Genomic DNA, 23,748 nt, shown 5'->3' on the forward strand with positions numbered 1-23,748 from the left:
AAACCGAGGTACCAAAAAAGTTTTTAACCCTAAAAAATAAATATAACCGAGTAAGGGGTTATAACCGAGTGTTTTAAAATGCAAAAATCTATAACTGGAAGCCAGTTTCCTATTATTTCCAACTATTGGCCAATTACCAATTATCGGTTAGTAGCTAGTTATAACCGGCCGAATTGACTCCCCTACTATAGACTCAACTTCAACTACATGGGCCTAACTAACAACTAATCTACTAATAGAAATGCGCTACAATTCATGGGCTACAATACAATATATTGTTCCATCCAATTATCTACTTTAGACCCATTACAATATCCTTTGTATGCAAAACAAATTTTAGAGAGGAATTTATTAAATTCAAGATAAATGCTACGCTTATCAAATTTTATTTCTTTCAAAAGTTGGTTCCTCATTTATTGGTGAATTCATGGATTATGATTTAGAAGTCTAACTCACTCAATTGAATGAGTAGATTATGGTTGACTCACAAAGTCTTATACTCTAGTTTCGACACAGTTTAAACCCAACAAAACAAATTAAAGTAGATTGAAGGGTTTGACCCAAATTGCTCCCCCTAAAATTACCAACCAACATTGGAGCATCGCATTTTCTTTTGGCATGTTTCATTGAACTTAAAAAAAAATACAAATACCTCCCTAAACGGCCATCTAAATGACAATCTTCCCTCAAACTTTCAATTAAAATTTTGTAATTTTTAATTTTATAAATTAAGAAAGTATGCAAACTCTCTCCCCTAATTTTTACTTGGAATGTTTTCCATATGAAACCAGAGACCCCATTGAAATTGTTAAATATTCTTTTAGGGGCTTCAACCACTTGGAGAAACCCCTACAAAAATAGGCGTATGTCGCTGTTTGCGGTGCGCACACGGTATTCTTTAGTAAAAGGCGAAAGAATAGTTCGCTCTGTGCTCACCGCACGGCTCCGTAATTGGAAGACGCAATGGAGTCCTTATTTATAGTAGCAGCTCTGTCCACTACTCCACTTTTCTAGCAATGTGGGACACTGCCTTGTCCAAACTCCGAAGAGCTCCGCATAATAATACAGAGCACATATCTCTTGTCGTTTGAATATCGTGTATTCTCATCAGCCTTCACACAACAAAACAATTAACATTTGACTATTCTCCCTCTTCCTAATTATTATTATTATTATTATTTTTTTTTTTCATTTTTCCTTTTATTTTCAAAATTAACTTTGATTGAGGTGAATGAAAATTGGAAAAGATATTGTCTTATTTATATTGAATGTACATGACCCTTATGAAAAAAAAAAAAAAAAAATTGAAATAAATGACGGTTAGGAAAAAGACAAAACTTGAAAAATATGACCGTTAAAAAAAAAAATTCAAAAATATGAATCTTAGGAAAACCCAGAGGCATCACACACTACTAGAAAGGGATTGGAAAGTCTCCAAAGGGTAGCTTAATTGGCTATGGACCACGCCTAATGAAGCGGAGATCACTAGTTTGAATCATTTCTCTCCCTTCTCTTATGTGGACATGTCATAAAAAAAACAAAGGAAAGGGATTGGAAAAAAAAGCTTATTAAAGAATTCCTCTACTTTGCCTGATCATTCAAAATCTTTATTATTATTATTATTATTATTAAGTAGCTCTATTAAAGGTTTAGCAATTGTACTGTACCCCTTATGAACTTGCGATAATATTCGGTGAGGCCTAAAAACCCTCTTAACTCCTTGAGGGTAGTTAGTTTGGGTCACCCCATAATTGAATCGATATTTTTAGGACCCTTTGCCACCCCATGGGGCGAAATTATGCGTCCCAAATAGCACACTTCAGTTTCGCCGAATTGACATTTATCTCTTCTCACGAGCAATTGATGGGTCAGTAAAATTTGAAAAACTTGGTCCCCAAAAAGGTAGCTCAATCAACTGGGAGCACGCCTTATGAAGCACAGGTCATTAGTTCGAATCCATCTCCTCCCCTCTTGTGTGGACATGTCAAAAAAAAAAAATTTTCAAAAATTTGGCCCACATGATGTGCGCAAGTGTTCCGCCCAAGTTTTGCTATAAATTAAAATATCATCTAAAAAAAAAAAACTTCTGAATTACCTTATGAATATGTCAATCATTAAGGCTAGCTGGCGTAAAAAGTGGACGAAGCATTGGAAAGCCCAAACGGCATTACTAGAAATTCATAGTTCTAATGATGGGTTTGAAACGCTGTCTTTTTCAATATTTGAGGGCTGAACTCTGATTTGATGATAGAATGATAGCAGTCCAATTTGGAGAAGACTTTGGCCCCATGTAATTCATCTAGAAGCTCGCTCATCAATAACTGGTATGAGAAATTTATCACTTATGGTGATCTGATTCAAGGGAGAGGCTTACATGCGGTAGACAAAACTACCGCATATCTGCGGTAGTTTTGCTCTACCGCTGGGATTTATCTTTTAAGGTTTAAAAAAAAAAAAAAAAAAACACCGTCAACTCCCGTTAATTCCATTTTTTTTTTCTACCCAAACCACAAGCCGTCTTCTCTCTTTTCTCACCATACCCAAAACCGACACCCACGAGAGTCGAGAGTCATGGATTCTCTCCTGCAAGCCTTTCAACATCAACCTTTGCACATGGTGGCCTTCTTCATCATCCCCTTCCTGTTCCTATTGGGCATAGTTTTTCGTATTCACCGGAGGTTGCCTTATCCACCGGGGCCCAGAGGGTTACCGACAAGTGCGAGGCTGCAGTTATCCTCTGCACTGGTTGAAATCTGGAGGTGGTTGTAAGTTGGATGATGTAAGAAGAAAGGGGTGAATGAAGATGAAATTCAAAATCTATTTTCCAGTAAAATTGCTTTGAACTTTTTTGCCTCATTCCCATTCTTCCACCGTCTCATTCCCCTTCTTCTTCTTTGTGCAAAAAATCCCTTTCAGATCTTGGTTTAATTTTTTTGTTTTGCTTGTGGCTTTGGAGGTGTTGTGGGTGATCTGCAGTGGAGGGTTTTAATCAAGTAGATGTCATGATTTTCGGATTCAACTCTTCTAGAATGAGCTTGTGAGGCTTTGTTGCAGAAGAGAATTGGGGTTTCTACTCCCCCGAGGAAGAAAACTTGCATTGTAAATGATGTTTCATCCTCAAAGAGCTTCAAAACACTCTCATAGTCTTCTTACTAGAGATAAACTTCAGAAGAATGTTGTAGAGGATAAGCAGTGCAATATTTGATTTTGGGTATGGTGAGAAAAGAGAGAAGAGGTTTGGATAGAAAAAAACAAAAGAAATTGACGGGAGTTAAACGTGAGATTTGACGGTGTTTTTTCTTTTTACTTATGTTATTAGAAAAGAAATCTCAGCGGTAGACCAAACTACCGCAGATATGCAGTAGTTTAATCTACCGCATGTAAGCCTCTCCCCTGATTCAATGCTTGGTAGTCAACGCATTAACAGTTTAATAATTTGAAGTTATAATTGCAAAATCATTAACACGGACTTTGAGGATAATAAGTAAAGTTTTCCCTAAAAACTATATATCACTCATCATACATAAAAAAATAAGGGTCTGAAAGCAAATTACAACATGACACTACTTAAACTTTAGCATTTTGAACATTTTTCAAGAATATTGAAGCAAACTTGTATCCAGCTGAAACTTGAACATATATAAACCGATCGATCAAAACATGTAGAAATTAACAGGAAACAAAGCAAAATACATAGGCTGAAATTTTTAACGAAATGGATCAAACTTAGCTTAATTAGTAAATATTTTTGTCCTTCTAACCGACATGAAATGGCATAATTAATAACTTTGAATGGCACCCTTTGGCCTCCTAGTCATAGGGTATATCATCAATCACCAAAATAGGGCAAAAAAGTCCCGTTAAGGGATGGAGAATACAAAGAAGGCACTCTAGGGTTTCACATTCATCATGCCCATTGCCCAATACCCAACTCACAAAAGCATACTGCCAAGTATATCCAAGCATTTTACACTACCTATTTGGGAAGTATACTATATATCCTTGATGTTATTGATGATGTTATTTATTCTAATTAATCTAAACGAAGAATGTTGGAAGTAGAGTTGTCTTTGCATCACTACGATGAAGATTTGGTTGGAGGTATGTGTACTTTTCTATCCCCTTAATACTTCTTTTTTCTGACTTTTTCCACCAAGATCGGAAAATAAAAAATAAATAAAAATTCAAATTTGGACTTTAGCGTAGACAATAATAATATGCGGGTCCAGATGCTGCAACACCCCACTTTCTATATATATATATAGGCATGTATGATATCTTGGTCACACGTACAATTTATCTTCTCTTGGTTGAGTTATTGGAAATGAAAATGGCGTCTCCGACAATTGATCTTTTGAAGAGTGAGATTCCATTTGAGCAGGAGAAAATGGTTCTGTCTGGAGATGTTGTGTCTGGTCTTGTTCTTGTGGACATCGTCAATGGTTTCTGCACTGTTGGTGCTGGAAATCTGGTAATGTATGCTGGTTTTCTACGACCTTTAGAGTGGTTTAAATTCATGGTCTTTTGTTTTGTGTTCAATGAGAGAAATTTATCTTTAGGGTTAGCTCTCTCTATGCTCAATTTCTAATGGCAATATGTCTCCAAAAGTTGTTTATTCGCTTTCTTTATACGTAGATATCAACTCATGATTTCGTTCATGAAAAGTCGCCAAAAACATGTCACATTACTCAATATGAAATTTGTGTGAAAGTTTAACATGAAGAGTTTACCAAATATGTTTTGTGTTTTCAGGCTCCAAGAGAGCTCGATATCCAGATTTCAGGAATGATTAATGAATCAGAAAGGCTAGCAAGATTGTTCTGTGAGAAGAAATGGCCTATTATGGCATTTCTTGATTCTCATGATCTTCACAGGCCTGAGGAACCATATCCTCTTCATTGTAGTAAGGACACCGATGAGTCCAATTTAGTTCCTGGTACGTATTTATTCATATGCAAGGACATAAAAAATATGACAAAATCTTTGCAGCTTATTTGTTCATATATACTTTGCTCAGAAGTGGAACTAGCATTATTTATAGTTTGGGAAGGGGCAAAAGTATAAAATAAAAATATTTGGGAGGGTATATTGTAATTTTTAAAAAATTCTAAAGGCATTTTTGAAAAAATTTTGAGAAAACATGAGCTTTGCTTCAAACCCATCCAACTAATTGAACGCTGCTTTTGTGTTTAAAAGCATGCCGTAGGAATTAAACGAAATCCTGTCTTTTGAGTAGGGGTGTACATGTGGGCAGATATTAACTATCCACATCAGCTATCCACAACTATTCGCAATAACAGCATCTGCATACCCTTTATATATAACATAATTTTTATATTTTTTATATATATTATATTTAATAAATTCACCAAATCGACATCATTTTGGATTAGATATATATTATGTTTACATTGTGTTAGGTTTGTTTCTTCACAATTCACTCATTCACTTGGGCAAAAAGGCAAAAGTAATGAGGAATCAATATATTTTCAAAACATTTGGGCTTTAAAAAATTAAAATAAGTCCAAAACACTAAAAAACAGTCCAAATTATTTTCAAAATCGTTTAAAATAGGTCGTAATAGACTCCATAGAAGTCTCAAGAAACTAAAATAGGCTCACTACCTAAAATGGGGATAGTAAATAATAACTGCAATAACCACACGGATGCGGTTAGTAAAAACATGATGTGGATGCGGATATCTAAAATGATATCCACATTTGGGAATGCGGTTGTGGATATTGCGCGTAAAGAACCGCATCAACATGTACAATATCCCTACTTCCAAGTGCTATTTGGTCTCTCTCATGTACGTTGGTTTCTATACGACTAAACTGCAGCTCTTCAATGGTTAGAGAATGAAGCAAATGTAACAATCAGGCGCAAAGACTGCTTTGATGCATACTTAGGTTCAATTGAGAATGATGGTTCAAATGTTTTTGTGAACTGGGTGAAGAAGAATCAGATCAAATCTGTAAGTACTTCTAAGATTTTCATACGACATTTTCATCGGTTAATTTTGAGTTGGTTCATTCTTATTTCATTGGATTTATGAAATAATGTTTTAAACATAATCCCATTTTTTTGTATCTACTTTTAATAATTAAAAAAAAAAATTGTTAATTAAACATGATGAATTCATTTGTTAATGGGTTGTGTTGGTGAAGATATTAGTTGTCGGGATATGCACAGATATATGTGTGATGGACTTCGTTTCCTCAACATTATCGGCAAGAAACCGTGGTTTTCTCACCCCTCTACAGCATGTCGTGGTGTATTCCCGTGGATGCGCTACATTTGATGTTCCCAGAAACATCATAGGAGCTTTAGCTCATCCTCAGGTAATTTATACATATGGAGATTACATAAACTTTTTCTCATACTTAAATGTGGCAATTCGTGTTTATGTCTCAGGTTCGGGTTGTGTCGAAACATAAATATTAGACTATATAGGTCAACCATAATCCGATTTGTTTAATTAAGTAAACAGGTCAAACCCTTAACCCTAACTTGTCAATTTTGTGTTGGGTTAATAAACTATATAGATCAACTCTAACTCAACCCATTTAATTAAACGAGATCAAACCCATCAACACTAATCTACTAATTTCGTATTAGAATCATGTACGTAAAAAATGTCTAGTCCTACTCATAATTAATTAATGTTCTCTCATACAAACGAGGAATTTGGGTCTTATATAAACGTTGGCCCTCTCTAAAGAATTTTTTATGGACTTAAAAACTTCTTCTTCAATAGAAGGCTATAATGTCACACAATTTAACATAGGGATTAAAATTTCTTTTCTGCCTATATATACGTGTGTGGTGTGTGTGTGTGTGTGTGGGGGGGGGGGGTTGGTTTGTGGAATTTACAATACTAAATTTCAAAGATGTTCTTGTGTTATTGACTTATTGTAGGAGTTCATGCATCATGTTGGCCTGTGCATGATGAAAGAAAGGGGAGCAAAAATAGCAAGTGAAGTGTCATTTGATGCCAAAAGCCAGGGTGCTTAGTTAAATGATACAGCCAGCTTGTGTGTTTAGTCTTCTGAATAAAGTTGTGTGCAAAAGTAGGTTGGGATGGTTATTATATATATATATTTTTTTTTTGACATGTCCACACAAGGAGATGAGAGTAGATAATTCGAATTAGTGACCTCCGCTTCATAAAGCGTGGTCTCCAATTGATTGAACTACCTTTTATGGACAGGTTGGAATAGGCTTGAAAAAACAAAAAGTTGTGTAGAAAATATAAAAGGTATGAATCTTAATATATTTAACTACGGAAGAAAGTGAAAAAGAGTTAAACATGTGTATACATTATTTCTTTAATTAATTGAAATGATGTGGCATACTAGTAATTAATCCAATAGTAGATTGATAGAAGATCAATTTGAAACTAGAGGAAAATCTAGTTTGAAAACTACAAAAGCTACTTCTTTGAACTTTCTGCCCCTATAAGCATGGCTTTCTATAAGACTATCTTCGTTGAGACTTTGATTTTTTGCATTGTCACTCTCAATCACCCATGTGAGCCTAGCAGCTCGCCACCTTTTGGACACACCAACAACTCCCTCCTCGGATTTGACACTGTCTGTGGTCCCATCTAATCTGCCCATGTGGCAAGCTTTGCACCCAAAATCAACATCCCCACCGTTTCATCCATTGATAAAAGTGTCAACCGTTAATCCCCACCACCATCGAGCCGAAGGAGGATCCATTTAGATGTCGTCCTTTGAACTATCAAAGGGTTTCGCAATTATAACATCAAATTATCAAAATTTGCAAAGTTGGTATTCCAAGTTCCAGCTCTTTTTAATTAAGAATAAAAAAATAAAAACATAAACGGCCTGGCTTGTTCGGAATTGTGAAATTAAAGGGAATGAAACATGAGATGCAAACATTACAAATTTTGATAATTCAAGATTATGATTGCAAACCCCTTGATAATTCGAGAGGTATGTGAACGTTTCCCTTGAATTAATATTTTGTCAACTTTACCATTGGAATATTACGTGTAAGTGAGGTAATTGCTTATATGACCAAGTTTCATATCAATTAGGTGTGATAAAAGTGAGGTGTTGATATAATATTATTAGACTTAAAAGCATATATATCCTTAAGTTTGGGTTAAGATGGTGTCTCAATATATGTGCGTGGACGTGCGTGTGGGTGTCCTTGAAAAGATACTCCCCAATATGTTAACTCTAATAAACTCCCATATGCCGGTGGGAAAGACCCTCTCTTATAATCACTTCCCTTCTTCAATTAGATAAAAAATAAAAGAAACTACGACAAACCCAAGATCCTAACACCACTAGCATCCAATGTCTTTAATTTATCACGTATATCAAATTTCAAATTATTAAGATTCATTTCCTATCTAATCTGAAACTCAAATATTTAAGAGGTCTTGAAAATATGAGAAGGTCCATTTTTGAACACTATTAAGTGAAATAGTTCCTATCTTTCATCATTTTAATATTTAGGCTTCGTGCTTTCTGTCGAAAATATTTTTCGGGAAATTATTTTTCAAGAAATTTTTTTCTGCCGAAGTAAAGAAAATCAAATTTTTTTTTTTCCTTTTAATTTTTATTCAATCATATTAACCTATAAAAATCAATATTTATTCACAACATAAAAAATAAAAATAAAAAAATAAAAAAAAAATAAAAAAAAACCCCTAAAAATTTGAGTTTCGGTAATAGTGCATCAAGACATCGCCAAGACACTGTCGGGACCCACTATAATGATGTCACTGCTGGTCTAGCTCGACAAAGTCTTGGTGGGGTTTGACCAGGTCACGGCAATGTCCCAACAGAGTTCTAGTGACGGTGTCTCAGCGGGTACTAACTATGTCCCGATGGGGTCCCTAAAGTGTCCCAACGAACCCCTAACAGAGTTTCGGCGAAATTCTAGTAGTGTCCTAACTAGGGGTGCAAAGGCGGGCGGTTTTTAACCGCCCGCTAACCGCTAACCGCTATAACCGCCACCCGCCTAACCGCCTAACCGTTTAACCGCATTAACCGCTAACCGCCTAACCGCCATAACCGCCTAGCGGTTAGCGGTTAGCGGTTATTGGGTCTACTAACCGTAACCGCTAACCGCTAACCGCCTTTTTATATAATATATTTTTATAATTATAATTATAAAAATATTTATACATATAACATAATCACTTGATCATTAAATCACAATTTTAGTATTAATATATTATCACTATAATTTATATGATTATATCATATAATCACTTGATCATTAAATCACAATTTTTTTTAAAAAATAATTAAATCACAATTTGAGTATTAATATATTATTACTATAATTTATATGATTATATCACATGAGATTGATTATTAAATCATTTGATTATATAATAACAAATTATACATATATAATATGACATAACTCATAAGTATACTAATTCATACTAATACAACAATTAAATATCTAGAGACTTATTTCCAATGTATGTTATAAACTTATAAGTCTATATAAGTCTACATATGTATATGAATAATATAAATGTATAATATCAATAGTTAATCATATGATTCAATGACAATTCAAATACTTTATTCAAGATTTCAAGTGAATCATATTATTAATGTACAATGATGATATGATTCGTATAATATCAAATTAAGTAATTGACATTGGATTAAACAATAACCAATGTGTTACTTATAAACATAATTTAAGTACTAATGTATTATCATTATAATTTTAGTAATTTATATATTATCACTATAATTGATATGATTATATCACATGATGACTTGATCATTAAATCATATGATTATATAATAATAAATAATACATATATAATATGACATAACTCATAAGTCATAAGTCTACAAGTTAATCATATGATTCATGTACAATGATAATCACAATTGATTCAATTGAATTAAACAATATGTTACTTATAACTACAAGTCTACAATTTAATTAAAGCATTATTAGATACTTTAAGAATTTAGGATTTAGGAGTTTGAACATTGCCATTTACCATTAGATATTAAGTTCAATTCAAAGAATAAAGATTATAAGTAAATATGATAAGAATTTAAATAATTAATCATATGAATCATATGATATAATTTAATGAGACTATATGATTATATAATATCAAATTAAGTAATTGACATTAGATTCAACAATGTGTTACTTATAATCACAATTGAAGTATTAATGTATATTTTGAACATTTTTTAGAAAAAGAAATTTAACCATTTTTTGAAAGAAAAAAAAAAAAGAAAATTAACAATTTTGAACAATTTTGAATTTTTTTTATATATATATATAATTGCTTATAGTTATATTATATGCATATTGAATAATATAAATGTATAAGATAAATATTTAACTATATGATCCAATTACAATTCCAATACTTAATCAATTATTCATGTACAATGACAATGACAATGTGATTCATATAATATCAAATTAAGTAATTGACATTGGATTAAATAATGTGTTACTTATAACTACAATTGAAGTATTTTTGTTTGTTTGTAAGTTTATAAGATCAACACTTAATCATATGATCTAATGATAATTCAAATATTTATAGCAATTGGGCCCAAGAAGATATTAAAAATACAAGAAAAAAAAATGAGGGTAAAAAAAAGCCCAAAAAAATAAGCCCAAAAAGCCCAAAAAAAAAGCCCAATTTTAAAAAAGCGGTTAGCGGGCGGTTATCTATTTCACTAACCGCTAACCGGCCACTAACAGCTAACCGCTAACCGCTAGGCGGTTAGCGGTTGCGGTTAGTGAAATTTACTAACCGCTAGGGCGGTTACGGTTAGCGGTTATTGCCACTAACCGCTAACCGTAACCGCCTTTGCACCCCTAGTCCTAACAAAGTCCCAGAGAGTTCCGATGGAGTCCAAGTGATGTCCCATCCGGGTCTTGACAGAGTCCCGAAGATGTCATAGCGAGTCCCAACGGTGTCCCAATTGTGTCTCGACAAGATCCCGAAGAAGTCCCCACAGTCTCTTGACGGAGTCCCGAAAAAGTCTCAACCATGTCCCGAAGAATCATTTTACGAAAATAAAGAAGATTTTTTGGTCAAACTAAACATGTTTTCCGTCGACTATTATTTTTCATCGCACCAAACACCCAAAAATACTAAAAATATTTTTCAGAAATCATTTTACACCTAAATAAATAAAGCCTTAGTGACAAAATAAACATATAAAGGTTATGAAATTAAATGGTAGGTCCGAGAAAACAAAGACTAAATGAAAAGATATCAAGGGGTACAATAGTGTCAAAAGGTCACACAAAGTGATCTCGATCGTTATCCCTATCCCCATCCTATTTTCCTATGTTTCTTCCTTCATTATTTCCTCTTCTATATATCTTGACCAATCAATTAGGTAATAGTTCAGATTAGAAAAACAAATTAGGTAATAGTTCTATCTAACTATGTTGATTGGTGATGACTCCAGATTATAGTACAAATTAATGTTGTATTTAGTCATTAGCAATGGACTAGCCACGAGGCACCAAGGTGTCCCATGTTAGCTAATGAATTGGTGGCTTCATGGCAGTTTAATTTGGAAAAATAATAATAATAATAAATCTGAAAAAGACATATTAAGCTTTCTTCAAACTGGGTCAGAAAAAACTCCTTCAACTTAGTCTATTAAAACAATATCAAAAAAAAAATTTGTCAATTTTAATCGGGTTAGAAAAAAAAAAAATTTGTCAATTTTAATCGGGTGACATGTGTCGGCCTTAAACCAATTATACCATTCGCTGATTGGATGTAGATTTTATTTACTTTTGCAAGAATATAGAGGCATCAGCAATCACCATAATCAGATAGATCTATTATTTAATTGAGTAGTCAAATTGTGAGAGGTAGCCCACACCTCTCAAAATTTGCTTCCATAACAGATTGCTTTTGTTAAGTTATCCCCTGAGAGGGCTGGTAGGTTTTGTTGAGAAGGTGAACTAACGATAATTTCTCCAACTGCATTTCATCAAACACTTGGAGGCCTTCAACATTCCACTCTATAAATACCAATTAGGGCTTGCCTGCCTTCGACCCAAAACACAAATAGCTAGAAAACTTCCCCATATATAGAGAGAAAGAACTAGCTGTCTCTAGTCCCTATCAAGCAATGGCTGGTTCTACTCATTTTCTCCTATTGTCTTTGATAATAACATTGTTGTTGTCAAGCATTGATACGAGCACAGCAGCTCGTCGCCTTTTGGACACAGCAGCAGCTCCGCCCCCGGCATTGACTCTGCCTACAATTCCATCTCTACCAAAGGCTTCATTGCCTCCTTTGCCCGCTGTGCCGACGCTGCCAAAAGCCACATTGCCCCCACTGCCTAGCATGCCATTGCCAACTTTGCCGGCTCAACCCACTCTGCCAAAGCCTACATTGCCAACACTCCCATCTCAGCCAACACTGCCTCAAGCCACATTGCCACCATTGCCTACAACCCAGTTGCCAACAGTTCCCAAGGTGACTCTGCCTCCTCTGCCTGCAGCCACTCCAGTGCCCACCATCCCAACTACAATCCCATCTATTCCTACTATTCCAACAACAATTCCAACAATTCCTTCCTTCTCCCCACCCCCATCAAACTGAACTGCTACTTTCTCCTGCTCCCAGTATTGGATGGTTGTGTGTGGTGACTGCCTTGGCTCTACATAGTTATTTATTTATTTCTTCTTTTTTTCTGAGCCTTGACATATGAGTGTTTAATTACAGGCTGAACATAAATTTTCTACAAACAAGGTTGTTGGAAAATTCTTCTAATTCAATCTTTAAAAGTGTCATATGTCCCTTAGCATGTGAGACATGTTTTTTTAATAGCATTTATAAAAAAAAAAAAAAAATGTTTCTCGCATGCTCAACGGACACACAACAGTTTTATAGACTGTGTTTGAGAAATTCTTACAACCTTATTTGTAGAAATTTATATTCTTACAAGCTTGTGTGGGGTTTATACTATATATGCTTGTATTTGTTAATGTAGAGTCATTCTTTACTCATTTCAGTCAGTCGAATTGTTATTGTTATTGTCGCTGTTGTCCTTACGAATATGATTACTTCTTATTTTAATGATGGGCCTCTATTTTCCATTGTCTACAAACAAGCCTTACTTAATTACTTTCATTGCTAAAAGAAATTGAAGGGGATGTCACTAAGGAGTAGTTCAATCAGTTCAGATCACGCCTCTCACTAGTTCGAATTCTCTTCCACCTTTTTTCTCCTCGGGTGCAGACATATAAAAAAAATAATAAAATAAAGAAATGGAAGGGGATAAAAAGGGGAAGGAAGACTAGAATATGCTACCTTAATCCACTCAAATTTAAATAAGGGAAAAATGCAAAGTTATGCTATGTAGTTACACTTAATTGCAATAAGCTCTCTAAGATTTACAAAGTGGCTTAAAACTCCATGTGTTAAGCATAAATGGCAAATAATTTCCTAACTCAAACTTCCCCGTTCAGCCACCACCATAGATTTTTTTTTTTTTTTTTTTTTCCCATTTATAATTTTTTTCTTCTTATAATGGGATACATGTCATATTATTATTAGTGCAGATGTGGTGCTCTAACTTATTCGGTCAAAATTTCAAATGGAAGTTCTGACTGGGAAAGGTTTTAGGCACTTTCTAAACTATAGGGGAGCAAAACTTCCACCCCAGACAATGCCCGTACATCAAAATGAACATAAGAATGTTAACGGTTGATTTTGATCACGACAAATATACCACAGTGATGTTGCCAAACTTATATGAAGAAACATCAAATTTATATTCCCTACGTAAACACTAGCTAGCTTTTAGACAAATAGTATCTAATATTATATGCGTTGGTGCTAAGTCCCACAGTGACCTGCGGACCACCTTTCAAAGAAGAGCCTGCAAAAGGAGATCGAGGGGTTGCTAGTGGACCGCTCCAACCCCTTCTATCGTTTAGGGGCTAGTTAGGCTCTTCTGAAGGATGGACCCTCTAGAAAAAATCAACTATCACTAATCGTCAGTATAAAAATAATGAATAACGATCCTACAGATTCTAAAATTATGGAATCCAAGCCATTTGTTGCATCAAACGCCTTGGAAAATGCCACCTATTAAAAAGGTGGCATGAAAGAAGTCCCTTTCCAAAAGGCTCTTATTTCTTCATTTTTGTAGAAACGTTTCTTCCTCAGAAAACCAAAACACAGTTTTTGACTCAAAACTTTTCTTCAATGAGAAGAAGAAGATGATATAAAAAAAATATATACTCATCTCAAAGGTTTGAGAAGAAGCATTTCCACCTCCAGTTGCATTAGCTGACAAAGATTAGGGAGAAGGTTGAGGAAGAATTCCCTCCATAAGAGGAAGAAAATAATCCATTAATTAAAAGGCCATAGAAATGCAAACCTTCTCCCATCCCCCCATCTCCCTCTTCATTACTACCACCACCATGCCCTGTTTCACTCTCATTACTCTCCCTCTAATTAATGTGGTTCCTAGAAGCATCTGTATCTAAAGATGTAGGGTTGATCACACCATAATAGGTATGGTCATCCCCACATCTAATCATCCCCATAGAAGGTGATAACTTCCATGGGGTTAGAGTTAAAATAGAAACAATGTAATTCTTCATTAAGAGTTGCATTACACTCTATAAATAGAGTGGGGATCAGAATAGTTTAACATCATTATTGCATTCTTGCATTTCTGATTCTTCTTTGTTGTTACCGTGCACAACAATGATAAATAATATAGAATCGAAAAGAGAGAGATCAAGAGAGAGTTGAGACACAGATTTACGTGATTCGACAATGTGCCTACGTCCACAGGAGAGAGTACAGCTATATTTTTCTATTCGACGATTTAGGGTTACAACATAACATATTTATAAGAAAACACTAATTATAAGTACTTTAGAAAACCCCAAAATACCCCCCACAACTTATTTGTCCCCAGGCCCACATAAATTAATTACACACAATGGGCCAGTAGTAGAATATGAGCCACTTGTTCCAACAATCTCCACCTTGGCGAATATTCACCTCTTTGAAGATAATCAAGTATTGGGCCTACGCCTGGAACTAATAGGTTTGGGGATGCTGCCTTCTCTCCTCTCCTTTCTAGCACCTAGAGACATTTGTCAAGTGCAAGCAATGCTTGAACTTGTTTGCGGTAACAGGCTTCGTCAACATGTCCGCTACATGTTGCAACCAATTCCCTAATCTTGTGAAACCTCACATCAATGTGTTTGGTTCTAGCATGATACACTTGGTTCTTTGCCAAGTAAATGGCACTTTGACTGTCACAATACAACGAAACTCCGCCTTGCTGAATACCCAGCTCCCTGACTAACCCTGTAAGCCACAAAGCTTCCTTTGCAGCCTCAGCCGCCACCATGTACTCCGCCTCAGTTGTGGACATCACAACCGTAGATTGGATCATAGACCTCCAACGTATGGGTCCTCCTGCAAGAGTGAACACATAACCCATAGTCAACCTCCTGTCATCCAAATCCCCTACATAATCTGCATCCACATATCCGATAACTGACAAATCACTTTTCTGTTTGACAAAAGTGATGCCATACTCTGTAGTACCTTTCAAGTATCTGAAAATCCATTTGACTGCATCCCAGTGCAGTCTCCCCGAATTCGCCATGTACTTGCTCACCACACTGACTGCATGAGCCAGATCTAGCCAGGTACATACCATAGCATACATCAAACACCCCACTGCACTGGTATATGGGACCTTAGACATGTCTTCAATTTCTTCAATTGTCTTTGGACACTGTGAGGTAGACAAACGGAAATGATTCACCAAAGGTGTGCTTACCGGTTTCGCATTCTCCATGCTAAACCTCTCCAACACCTTCCTCACATAGCCTGCTTGAGATAGCCACAATCTCTTGGCATCCGTCTCTGGGAATCTCCATTCCAAGAATCTTCTTGGCTGCGCCCAAATCCTTCATGTCAAATTCTCTACTCAACAAAACTTTCAGTTTGTTAACCTCCATTATACTCTTAGCTGCAATAAGCATATCATCCATGTACAGCAACAGAAAAATAAATGAGTTATCATCAAGGCTCCTCACATACACACAACAGTCATACTCACATCTCTTCTAGCCAATTCTGATCATATAGGAGTCAAACCGCTTATACCACTGCCTTGGAGACTACTTCAGCCCATAAAGTGACTTCTTCAATTTACAGACCAAGTGCTCCTATCCAAGTTGACGAACCCTTCTGGCTGCTCTATGTAAATCTGCTTCTCCAAATTACCATGGAGAAAAGCTGTCTTCACATCCATTTGCTCCAATGCCATGTCATAATGAGCTACCAACGCCAATACCGCTCTGATGGAAGTATGTCTGACCACTAGGAAAAATATTTCCTCATAATCAACCCCTTTCTGCTATGAATAACCCTTTGCTACTAGGCAAGCCTTGAACTTTTCTCCCCCTTTTTTTGATACTGCTTCCTTTTTCTTAAACACCTATTTCCACCCTATCGCCTCTTCCTCTCTGGAAGCTCCACCAAATCCCACGTCTGGTTTTTATGCAGAGACTCTATCTCTTCCGCCATAGTACCCACTCATCTGCTCTTCTCTTGGCTATTGACAACCTCTTGAAAAGTAGTAGGATCTCCGCTGCTGATGACAAGAGCATAAGAAACGATGTCTTCAAAACCATACCTGGTTGGTGGCCTGATAGTGTGTTTAGTCCTGTCTGTGGCTATAGTGTGATGCTCCTTAACTCTTGAAGCAGAGGTCTTTGTACCCTGAGAAGTGTTCTCCTGCACAGGAGTCTCTAACTCCACCTGCACCACCTGCTTATCACTGCTACTGCTTTCTGGCACCTGTTTCTCTTTACCCTGAGTACTCTTCAACATAGAATTTTCATCAAATACCACGTCTCTACTGATCACCTCCTTGTTTGCCTTCTGATCCCAAAACTTGTAACCCTTAACCCCTTTCCCATATCCGAGAAAGACACACTATCTAGACTTTGGATCAAGCTTCGATCGTTCTTCACTAGGTATGTGCACATAGGGATGTAAACGAGCCGAGCTTGAGCGAGCTTCCCTTGTTCAAGCTTGGCTCGTTTAAATTTTACTCGAGCTCGAGCTCGAGTCAAGCTCAAGTGCGAGCCAAAAAAATCGAGTTCGAGCTAATAATAAGTTGAGCCGAGCCAGCTCGCGAGCTGGCTCTTATATTTAATGTTTTTGTTTTAAATTTTTTTTTTTAACTTCAAGTACTCTTAAACGGCTTAAGAAGTTAGTTTGCATATGAGTATTTGCTTAGCCTGGCTAGTCGAGTATGGAGCCTGAGTCAATACAGCAAGGCATTTGGTTTCAAAGATAGAGGATATGCATCCTTTTATAGATAAGCAAACTTGGAGATTGATGTTTTCTTAACAATGTGGGACAAGTTAACAGGTTGCATTTAGATTGCATTGGGACAACACCCCCTACAAAAAAATAGTTTTTTAACGTCTCTCTCTCTCAATCCCCCTCACCAGTCACAACGGATCTTCCACCTGAACTCTCATTTCCCACTCTCTCACTCTCACTCACCAAACATGTAGTGATAGTGTTGGGGTCTGTTTGATTCATCAATAGTTTATGCCTTTCGCAATCTCCCTCAATAGTTTCTGCTTGATTCTTCTTCCTTTTGTTTGGATCTGCTCTAATTGAATCGAGGTTTTTTTAATGATTGCTCTCTCTCTCTCTTTCATCACGAAGGGTTTAGAATTTTTCATTCTTTAACGCTTAAATATAAATGCAATTTTAAGGTTTTAATAATTATGAGATTTATAATTAATTATCTATTACTTAGTTTATATATATATATACACACACTTGAGCTTATACGAGCTGTTCACGAGCTTAGCCGAGTCGAGCCGAGCTTATTTCGTTTAATATTCGAGCCAGGATTTGTGTTCATGAAGTGCTTTATTTAATATTCGACTCGAGCACGAGCCGAGCTTATGTAAGCCGAGCCCGAGCTTGTTCGCGAGACGCTTCGCTCACTTAACAGCCCTATGTGCACATAGGCTGGACAACCAAATACTCTCAAACCAGAGTAATCTACCTCATTACCTGTCCACACCTCTTCTGCAACTTTTCCATCTAGTGCTACCCTCGGTGACCTGTTGATCAAGTAGCATGCCATACTTACTACATCTGCCCAAAAAATCTTTGGAAGTCCAGCATTCAACCTGAGACATCGTGCTCTCTCTGCAATAGACCTATTCATCCTTTCCGCCACACCATTTTGTTGTCGTGTCTTGTGTACTGTGAAATGTCTCTTTATACCATGCTGCTCACAGAAATCTCTGAACTTGTCGTTTGTATTCTCAGTTCCATTATCTGTCCTGAGGCACGTAACCTTCTTCCTAGTCTGGTTCTCCACTTCAGCTTTCCACAGTTTAAACTTGGCAAACGTTTCTGATTTGTGCCTCATGAAGTACACCCAAACCTTTTTGGAAAAATCATTAATAAAGATCACGAAATACATATGTCCTCCCTGTGACGCTATCCTCACTGGTCCCTAAACATCAGAATGAACATAGTCAAGAATGCCCTCTGTCTTATGTGTGGCTATCTTGAATTGTACTCGATTCTGCTTTCCTAGAACACAGAATTTATAGAATTCAAGCTTGCACGTTTTAACACCCTTCAACAAATTTCTCTTATGAAGCTCCAACATGCCCCGCTCACTCATATGACCCAACCGCATATGCCACAAAACAGTACAATCAGACTCAGATTCCATAGAGGCGACTCCACCTACAACTGTACTTCCTAACAGTTTATAGATATTCTTTGGACTTTTTTGCCCCTTCATCATTACCATCGCACTCTTAGTCACTTTCATTACTCCACCTTCAGACGTATAATCATAACCGTTTGAGTCTAAGGTTCCTAATGAAATCAGGTTCTTTTCCATTTCTGGTACACATCTAACATCACATAACGTTCTAATCACACCATTAAACATCTTAATCCTGATATTACCTATGCCAGTAATTTTACAATGGGCACCATTACCCATAGTAACTATACCAGAATTAATTGACCTGTAGGTGTCAAACCAATCTCTGTTGGACGTCACGTGAAACGAACATGCTGAGTCTAGAATCCAAGAATCCACATGATGCTCTGAATTTGATACAACAGAAAGCATATCACCATCAGCATTATCTGAATTGTCTTCCACTACGTTCGCAGATTTTGAGGAACCTTCATTCTCATCATCCTTTTTCTTCTTCCCGTCTAGACAATCCCGCTTCATGTGCCATTTCTTTCTGCACTTATAACATATGATGTCCTTCCTCCTCCTGAACTTTGACCGAGAATTCTTGCCATTCGAATCACCCTTGTTAATGCTTCTTCCACACTCTTGGTTATCCTTTACAACTAGCCCTTCTTCTTGAAAACTTTCATCATTGATTTTCTTCATCTGATAAAAGGCCAACAGGGCTTCTGTAACGTCCTCTAACTCCAAGGACTCTTTCCCCCATGTCAAAGTTGTAACCAAATTCTCATACGTAGGAGAAGGTGGGAGTGAATTCAATAGCATCAATGCCTTGCCTTCGTCTTCGAACTTCACATCAACCCTCTTCAAATCTCCGATTATTTAATTGAATGAGTTGATATGTTGGCTCAGATCCGAGCCCTCCGCCATCTTCAAGCCGAACAACCGCTGCTTTAGATAGAGCTTGTTCGTCAACAACTTTGACATATACCAACTTTCTAGTTTCAACCAAACTGTTGCCGAAGATTCTTCATCCATGACATGATACATCACATCATCTCCTAGACAAAGCCAAATAATAGCCACCGCTTTCGCCTCAAGTTCTTTCCAATCTATGTCTGCCAACCCTTCTGGTTTCGTCCCATATAACGCCTTCATCATCCCTTGTTACACCAACAAATCCTTGACAAGTCTCTGCCATAATCCAAAATTTCCGGATTCATCGAACTTTATCACATTGAATCTTGCAAAAGATGTGCCAATCTCAGCCATCGTATAATTAGGCTATGATACCAATTGTTGTTACTGTGCACAACAATGATGAATAATATAGAATCGAAAAGAAAAAAATCAAGAGAAAGTTGAGATACAGATTTACGTGGTTGGACAATGTGCCTACGTCCACAGGAGAGAGTGCGACTATATTTTTCTATTCGATGATTTAGGGTTACAACATAACATATTTATACAAAAACCCTAATTATAAGTTCTTTGAAAAACCCCAAAATACCCCCCACAACTTATTTGTCCCCAGGCCCACATAAACTAATTACACCCAATGGGCTAGTAGTAGAATGTGAGCCATTTGTTCCAACATTCTTTCTCTTTGGTCCTCCATCGGATTTCTACCTTAACGGGAGTAAATCCTTCCATCAATAGATCGTTCAATAATATTCTTACAGTATCACACTTGGTCTCATTAGCAAGCAACTCAAACCTGCAAACTGGACAAGAACAATGAAGCTCCAGCCACTGCATAATACAGCCGGTACGAAATTTATGCCTACATGGAATCTCCCTTGCTTCAGCACCAATTTCAAAATGATCCAAATACGCCGAACATTGAAGAAGAGGTGTCTTTACGAAAATGAAGAATAAGCATTTTAGAAGGAAAATTCTTTTCAGCGGTTTCTGTGTCATTTTTTAAGCCGTTGGGTTTCCTAATTTTAAAATTGTGAGGAATGTTAGCCAAAAATAAGGGTAGGAGAGAAATCAGAACATGACAGTACATAGTAAACAGGGCAAGTTGGATGGATATTGTTTTGAACTTTTCATCCAGATGGCAAGCCACGCCACTACGCTTGATGGCTGACGTTATTCTAATCTGAACCAAGAAATTTGAAGTAGAGTTGGACTTGCATCACTATGATGAAGATTGACTTGGACGTATGTGCATGTTTCTAATTCTATCCCTGATTACATCTCTTTTTGACTTTTCTACCAAGAAATTGAGAATATATATATATATATATCAACTTTGGACTTTAGCATATACAATAATGCACCTGCACCTTGTGCAGAACCCCATTTCCTAAATATATGCATGATATCTTGGTGGAATGCATACATCTCTGTGAAGTGAATCAATCAATCAAGTAATTGGAAATCAAAATGGTTTCTCCGACAGTTGATCTTCTGAAGAGTGAGATTCCTCTTGAGCAGGAGTCGGTGGTTCTAAGCGAAGATGTTGTCACTGGTCTTGTCCTTGTGGACATCATCAATGGTTTCTGCACTGTCGGTGCTGGAAACCTGGTAATTTATCCTGGTTTTCCCACCTTTAGACTACTTCAAAATTCCTGATCTTATTTTTAGTTTTTTTTTTTTTGTTGGATGAGAGATTTTTTTATTTTTTTTAATTTTTTGTTTCTCTTCCTTATAGAGGCTCATGGGTTTTGAATGTTTTTGTGTTTCCAGGCGCCAAGAGAAGCCAACAGCCAGATTTCAGGAATGATCAATGAATCAGAGAGGCTGGCCAGATTGTTCTGTGAGAAGAAGTGGCCTGTTATGGCGTTTCTTGATTCTCATCATCCTGACAAGCCTGAGGAACCATATCCTCCTCATTGTATTGCAGGCACCGATGAGTCCAATTTGGTTCCTGGTATTTTACTTTTGTTTTTGTTCATATGCAAGAACATAACAAATATTTGCGGTTGAAATGATTAATTTTGATGGTATTTTTAGGTGTTCAAATCAGTTGATCTGTTTCTGTGTATATTTGGATTTCCATATAATTTGACCAAATTTTTTTGGGTATTCAATGAGGCACATATAATATGACTTTGATTATCAGTCTATGCTTGTTAGAAAATCCACTTTGAGATTTCCAGATTGCATATTTTGGTTTTTTCAACTGTCCATATTCCTCTTTCGTAAGGTGTTATACAAATTACGCACACTGTTGAAATTAAACTAACAAAAATGCTTCCAAGTGCTTACTCCCTGTTGTGGTAGGGAAAATCACCAACAATATATCATATACAGGTCAACCCGTCCAAAATTTAATGGAGATTTCACTGTCACACCATGGAGTAAGCACTTGAAAGCGTTTCTCTTAAACTAAATCCTTGGTCTTCCAAGTGCAATATGCTGCCTCTGATGCTGGTTTCTTCCACTACACTGCAGCTCTGCGATGGTTAGAGAATGAAGCAAATGTAACAATCAGACGCAAAGACTGCTTTGATGGATACTTGGGTTCAACTGAGAATGATGGTTCAAATGTTTTTGTGGACTGGGTGAAGAAGAATCAGATCAAAGCTGTAACTACTTTTCAACTTTTTTTTTTTTTTTCATTGAATTTTTGAACAAATTTTTCCTAATTTTTCTTTTGATTTTGTTAATGGTTGTGTTGGTGAAGATATTGGTTGTAGGGATATGCACAGATATTTGTGTGCTGGACTTCGTTTGCTCTACATTATCAGCAAGAAACCTCGGCTTTCTGACTCCTCTAGAGCATGTTGTGGTGTATTCCCGTGGGTGTGCTACATTTGATGTTCCTATCCACGTTGCCAGAAACACCAAAGGAGCTTTAGCTCATCCCCAGGTAACTAGTTTTACTAATCAAGATAATCTCCATAATTTACGGGCCGTTTGGTAAAGTTTTTTCAATGGTGTTTTTTATTTTTTGGTTATGATGTGACATAAAAGTGAAAGTAGTTTGTTTGCAAGTATTTTGTGTTTGAAATTGTTTGTTAATGTAAAAGGCAAAAAAATTGTCTTAAAATGTGTTAACAAACGACCTAAACCGGGAATTTGGGACCTATATAAACTTTGGTCCTTTCTGTACAATTTGTTATGAATTTGAAAATCTTTGTCAATAGAATTCTAGAAACTTTACCTTGGAGACAGAAGGCTCTAATTTTACAGAATTCAAAATAGGGATTAAAATTTATTTTCTGCCTATATATGTGCAAAATTTACAATACTAAGTTGCTTTTGGTAGGCTATTCCATTAAAAAAATGAATAGTTTTTATTGAAAATAGAAAAATGGGCAATAGAAATGGCTATTCCAAATGTTATATCTTTATCATATACTCTAACACCAAGGCTATTCTATTCCACATTCTTTCATTCCTAATAAAAGTAATTCATTTTTTTCTAATGGAATAATTATTCCGTGTGCCAAACGTATCCTAATTCTTGAAAATGTTCTTGTGTTATTGTAGGAGTTCATGCATCATGTTGGCCTGTACATGGCGAAAGAAAGGGGAGCAAAAATAGCAAGTGAAGTGTCATTTGAAGCACCAAAGAAGCCATGAGCACTTGCATAAATCGTGTCTCATATGGAGGGGATTACAGCCTCGTGTGTGTTTTACTCTTCTGAATAAAGTTGTGTGCAAAAGCAGGTTTGAAAAACAGAAAATATTCTAACATATGCACCAGCAGAAGTTGTGGAGCTTAGAAACTATGTCAGAAAGTGAAAAAATAGTGAAACATATGCATTGGTGAATGAATGTGAGGGCAGATGATATGAATGTGAGGGCTTTAATCATCTGCTACTTCATCTTATGCTCACAATGTCTTTTTCGAGACCTGCTATTCCTCAATTTCTCATTCATCTTCCATCAATTTTTTTTTGTTTTTTCAAATTCACCATTAAATTTGTAAGACCTACTACAGATCTAATCGTAGATTTAACAAAAATATGAATGAAAATTAATATAAGATGGATAAAAGTTGAAGAAATAGCGTTTCCCATCTTTTTAACAACCCCACCT

The 23,748-nt window shown here is 36.2% G+C and overlaps 3 protein-coding genes and 1 non-coding gene across 4 annotated transcripts; 3 read left to right on the forward strand and 1 right to left on the reverse strand.

Annotated features, from left to right (window-relative positions):
* Positions 1 to 832: 832 nt before the first annotated feature.
* On the reverse strand, positions 833 to 945 carry LOC132180134 (U5 spliceosomal RNA). The gene has a single exon (XR_009440029.1). It is a non-coding gene; the product is annotated as a U5 spliceosomal RNA (small nuclear RNA).
* A 3,379-nt stretch (positions 946 to 4,324) lies between these two features.
* On the forward strand, positions 4,325 to 7,014 carry LOC132177989 (nicotinamidase 1-like). Its single transcript, XM_059590460.1, has 5 exons — positions 4,325 to 4,471; positions 4,753 to 4,936; positions 5,841 to 5,974; positions 6,168 to 6,341; positions 6,919 to 7,014. Exons 1-5 carry the CDS (start codon positions 4,325 to 4,327, stop codon positions 7,012 to 7,014), a joined length of 735 nt encoding a protein of 244 aa, XP_059446443.1.
* Positions 7,015 to 12,070: 5,056 nt separating this feature from the next.
* On the forward strand, positions 12,071 to 12,902 carry LOC132180008 (protein PELPK2-like). The gene has a single exon (XM_059592843.1). It carries the CDS (start codon positions 12,138 to 12,140, stop codon positions 12,612 to 12,614), a length of 477 nt encoding a protein of 158 aa, XP_059448826.1. The 5' UTR covers positions 12,071 to 12,137; the 3' UTR covers positions 12,615 to 12,902.
* An 8,130-nt stretch (positions 12,903 to 21,032) lies between these two features.
* On the forward strand, positions 21,033 to 23,560 carry LOC132179975 (nicotinamidase 1-like). The gene is made up of 5 exons (XM_059592803.1): positions 21,033 to 21,285; positions 21,448 to 21,631; positions 22,156 to 22,289; positions 22,388 to 22,573; positions 23,197 to 23,560. The coding sequence occupies exons 1-5, from the start codon at positions 21,145 to 21,147 to the stop codon at positions 23,287 to 23,289; spliced, it is 738 nt and encodes a 245-aa protein (XP_059448786.1). The 5' UTR covers positions 21,033 to 21,144; the 3' UTR covers positions 23,290 to 23,560.
* The last annotated feature ends 188 nt before the right edge of the window (positions 23,561 to 23,748 follow it).

Source organism: Corylus avellana, chromosome ca4 (genome assembly GCF_901000735.1).
Source record: "Corylus avellana chromosome ca4, CavTom2PMs-1.0".
Lineage (NCBI taxonomy): Eukaryota > Viridiplantae > Streptophyta > Magnoliopsida > Fagales > Betulaceae > Corylus > Corylus avellana.

What these genes read in the sequence shown, in the direction of transcription:
- LOC132177989 (XM_059590460.1), top strand. Translation starts at nt 4,325, where the DNA reads ATGAAAATGGCGTCTCCGACAATTGATCTTTTGAAGAGTGAGATTCCA. An exon ending in CTGTTGGTGCTGGAAATCTG is followed by an intron (nt 4,472 to 4,752) that starts GTAATGTATGCT and finishes TTGTGTTTTCAG; the next exon opens with GCTCCAAGAGAGCTCGATAT. An exon ending in GAGCTTTAGCTCATCCTCAG is followed by an intron (nt 6,342 to 6,918) that starts GTAATTTATACA and finishes GACTTATTGTAG; the next exon opens with GAGTTCATGCATCATGTTGG.
- LOC132180008 (XM_059592843.1), top strand. Translation starts at nt 12,138, where the DNA reads ATGGCTGGTTCTACTCATTTTCTCCTATTGTCTTTGATAATAACATTG.
- LOC132179975 (XM_059592803.1), top strand. Translation starts at nt 21,145, where the DNA reads ATGGTTTCTCCGACAGTTGATCTTCTGAAGAGTGAGATTCCTCTTGAG. An exon ending in TGAGTCCAATTTGGTTCCTG is followed by an intron (nt 21,632 to 22,155) that starts GTATTTTACTTT and finishes ACTACACTGCAG; the next exon opens with CTCTGCGATGGTTAGAGAAT. An exon ending in AGAAGAATCAGATCAAAGCT is followed by an intron (nt 22,290 to 22,387) that starts GTAACTACTTTT and finishes GTGTTGGTGAAG; the next exon opens with ATATTGGTTGTAGGGATATG.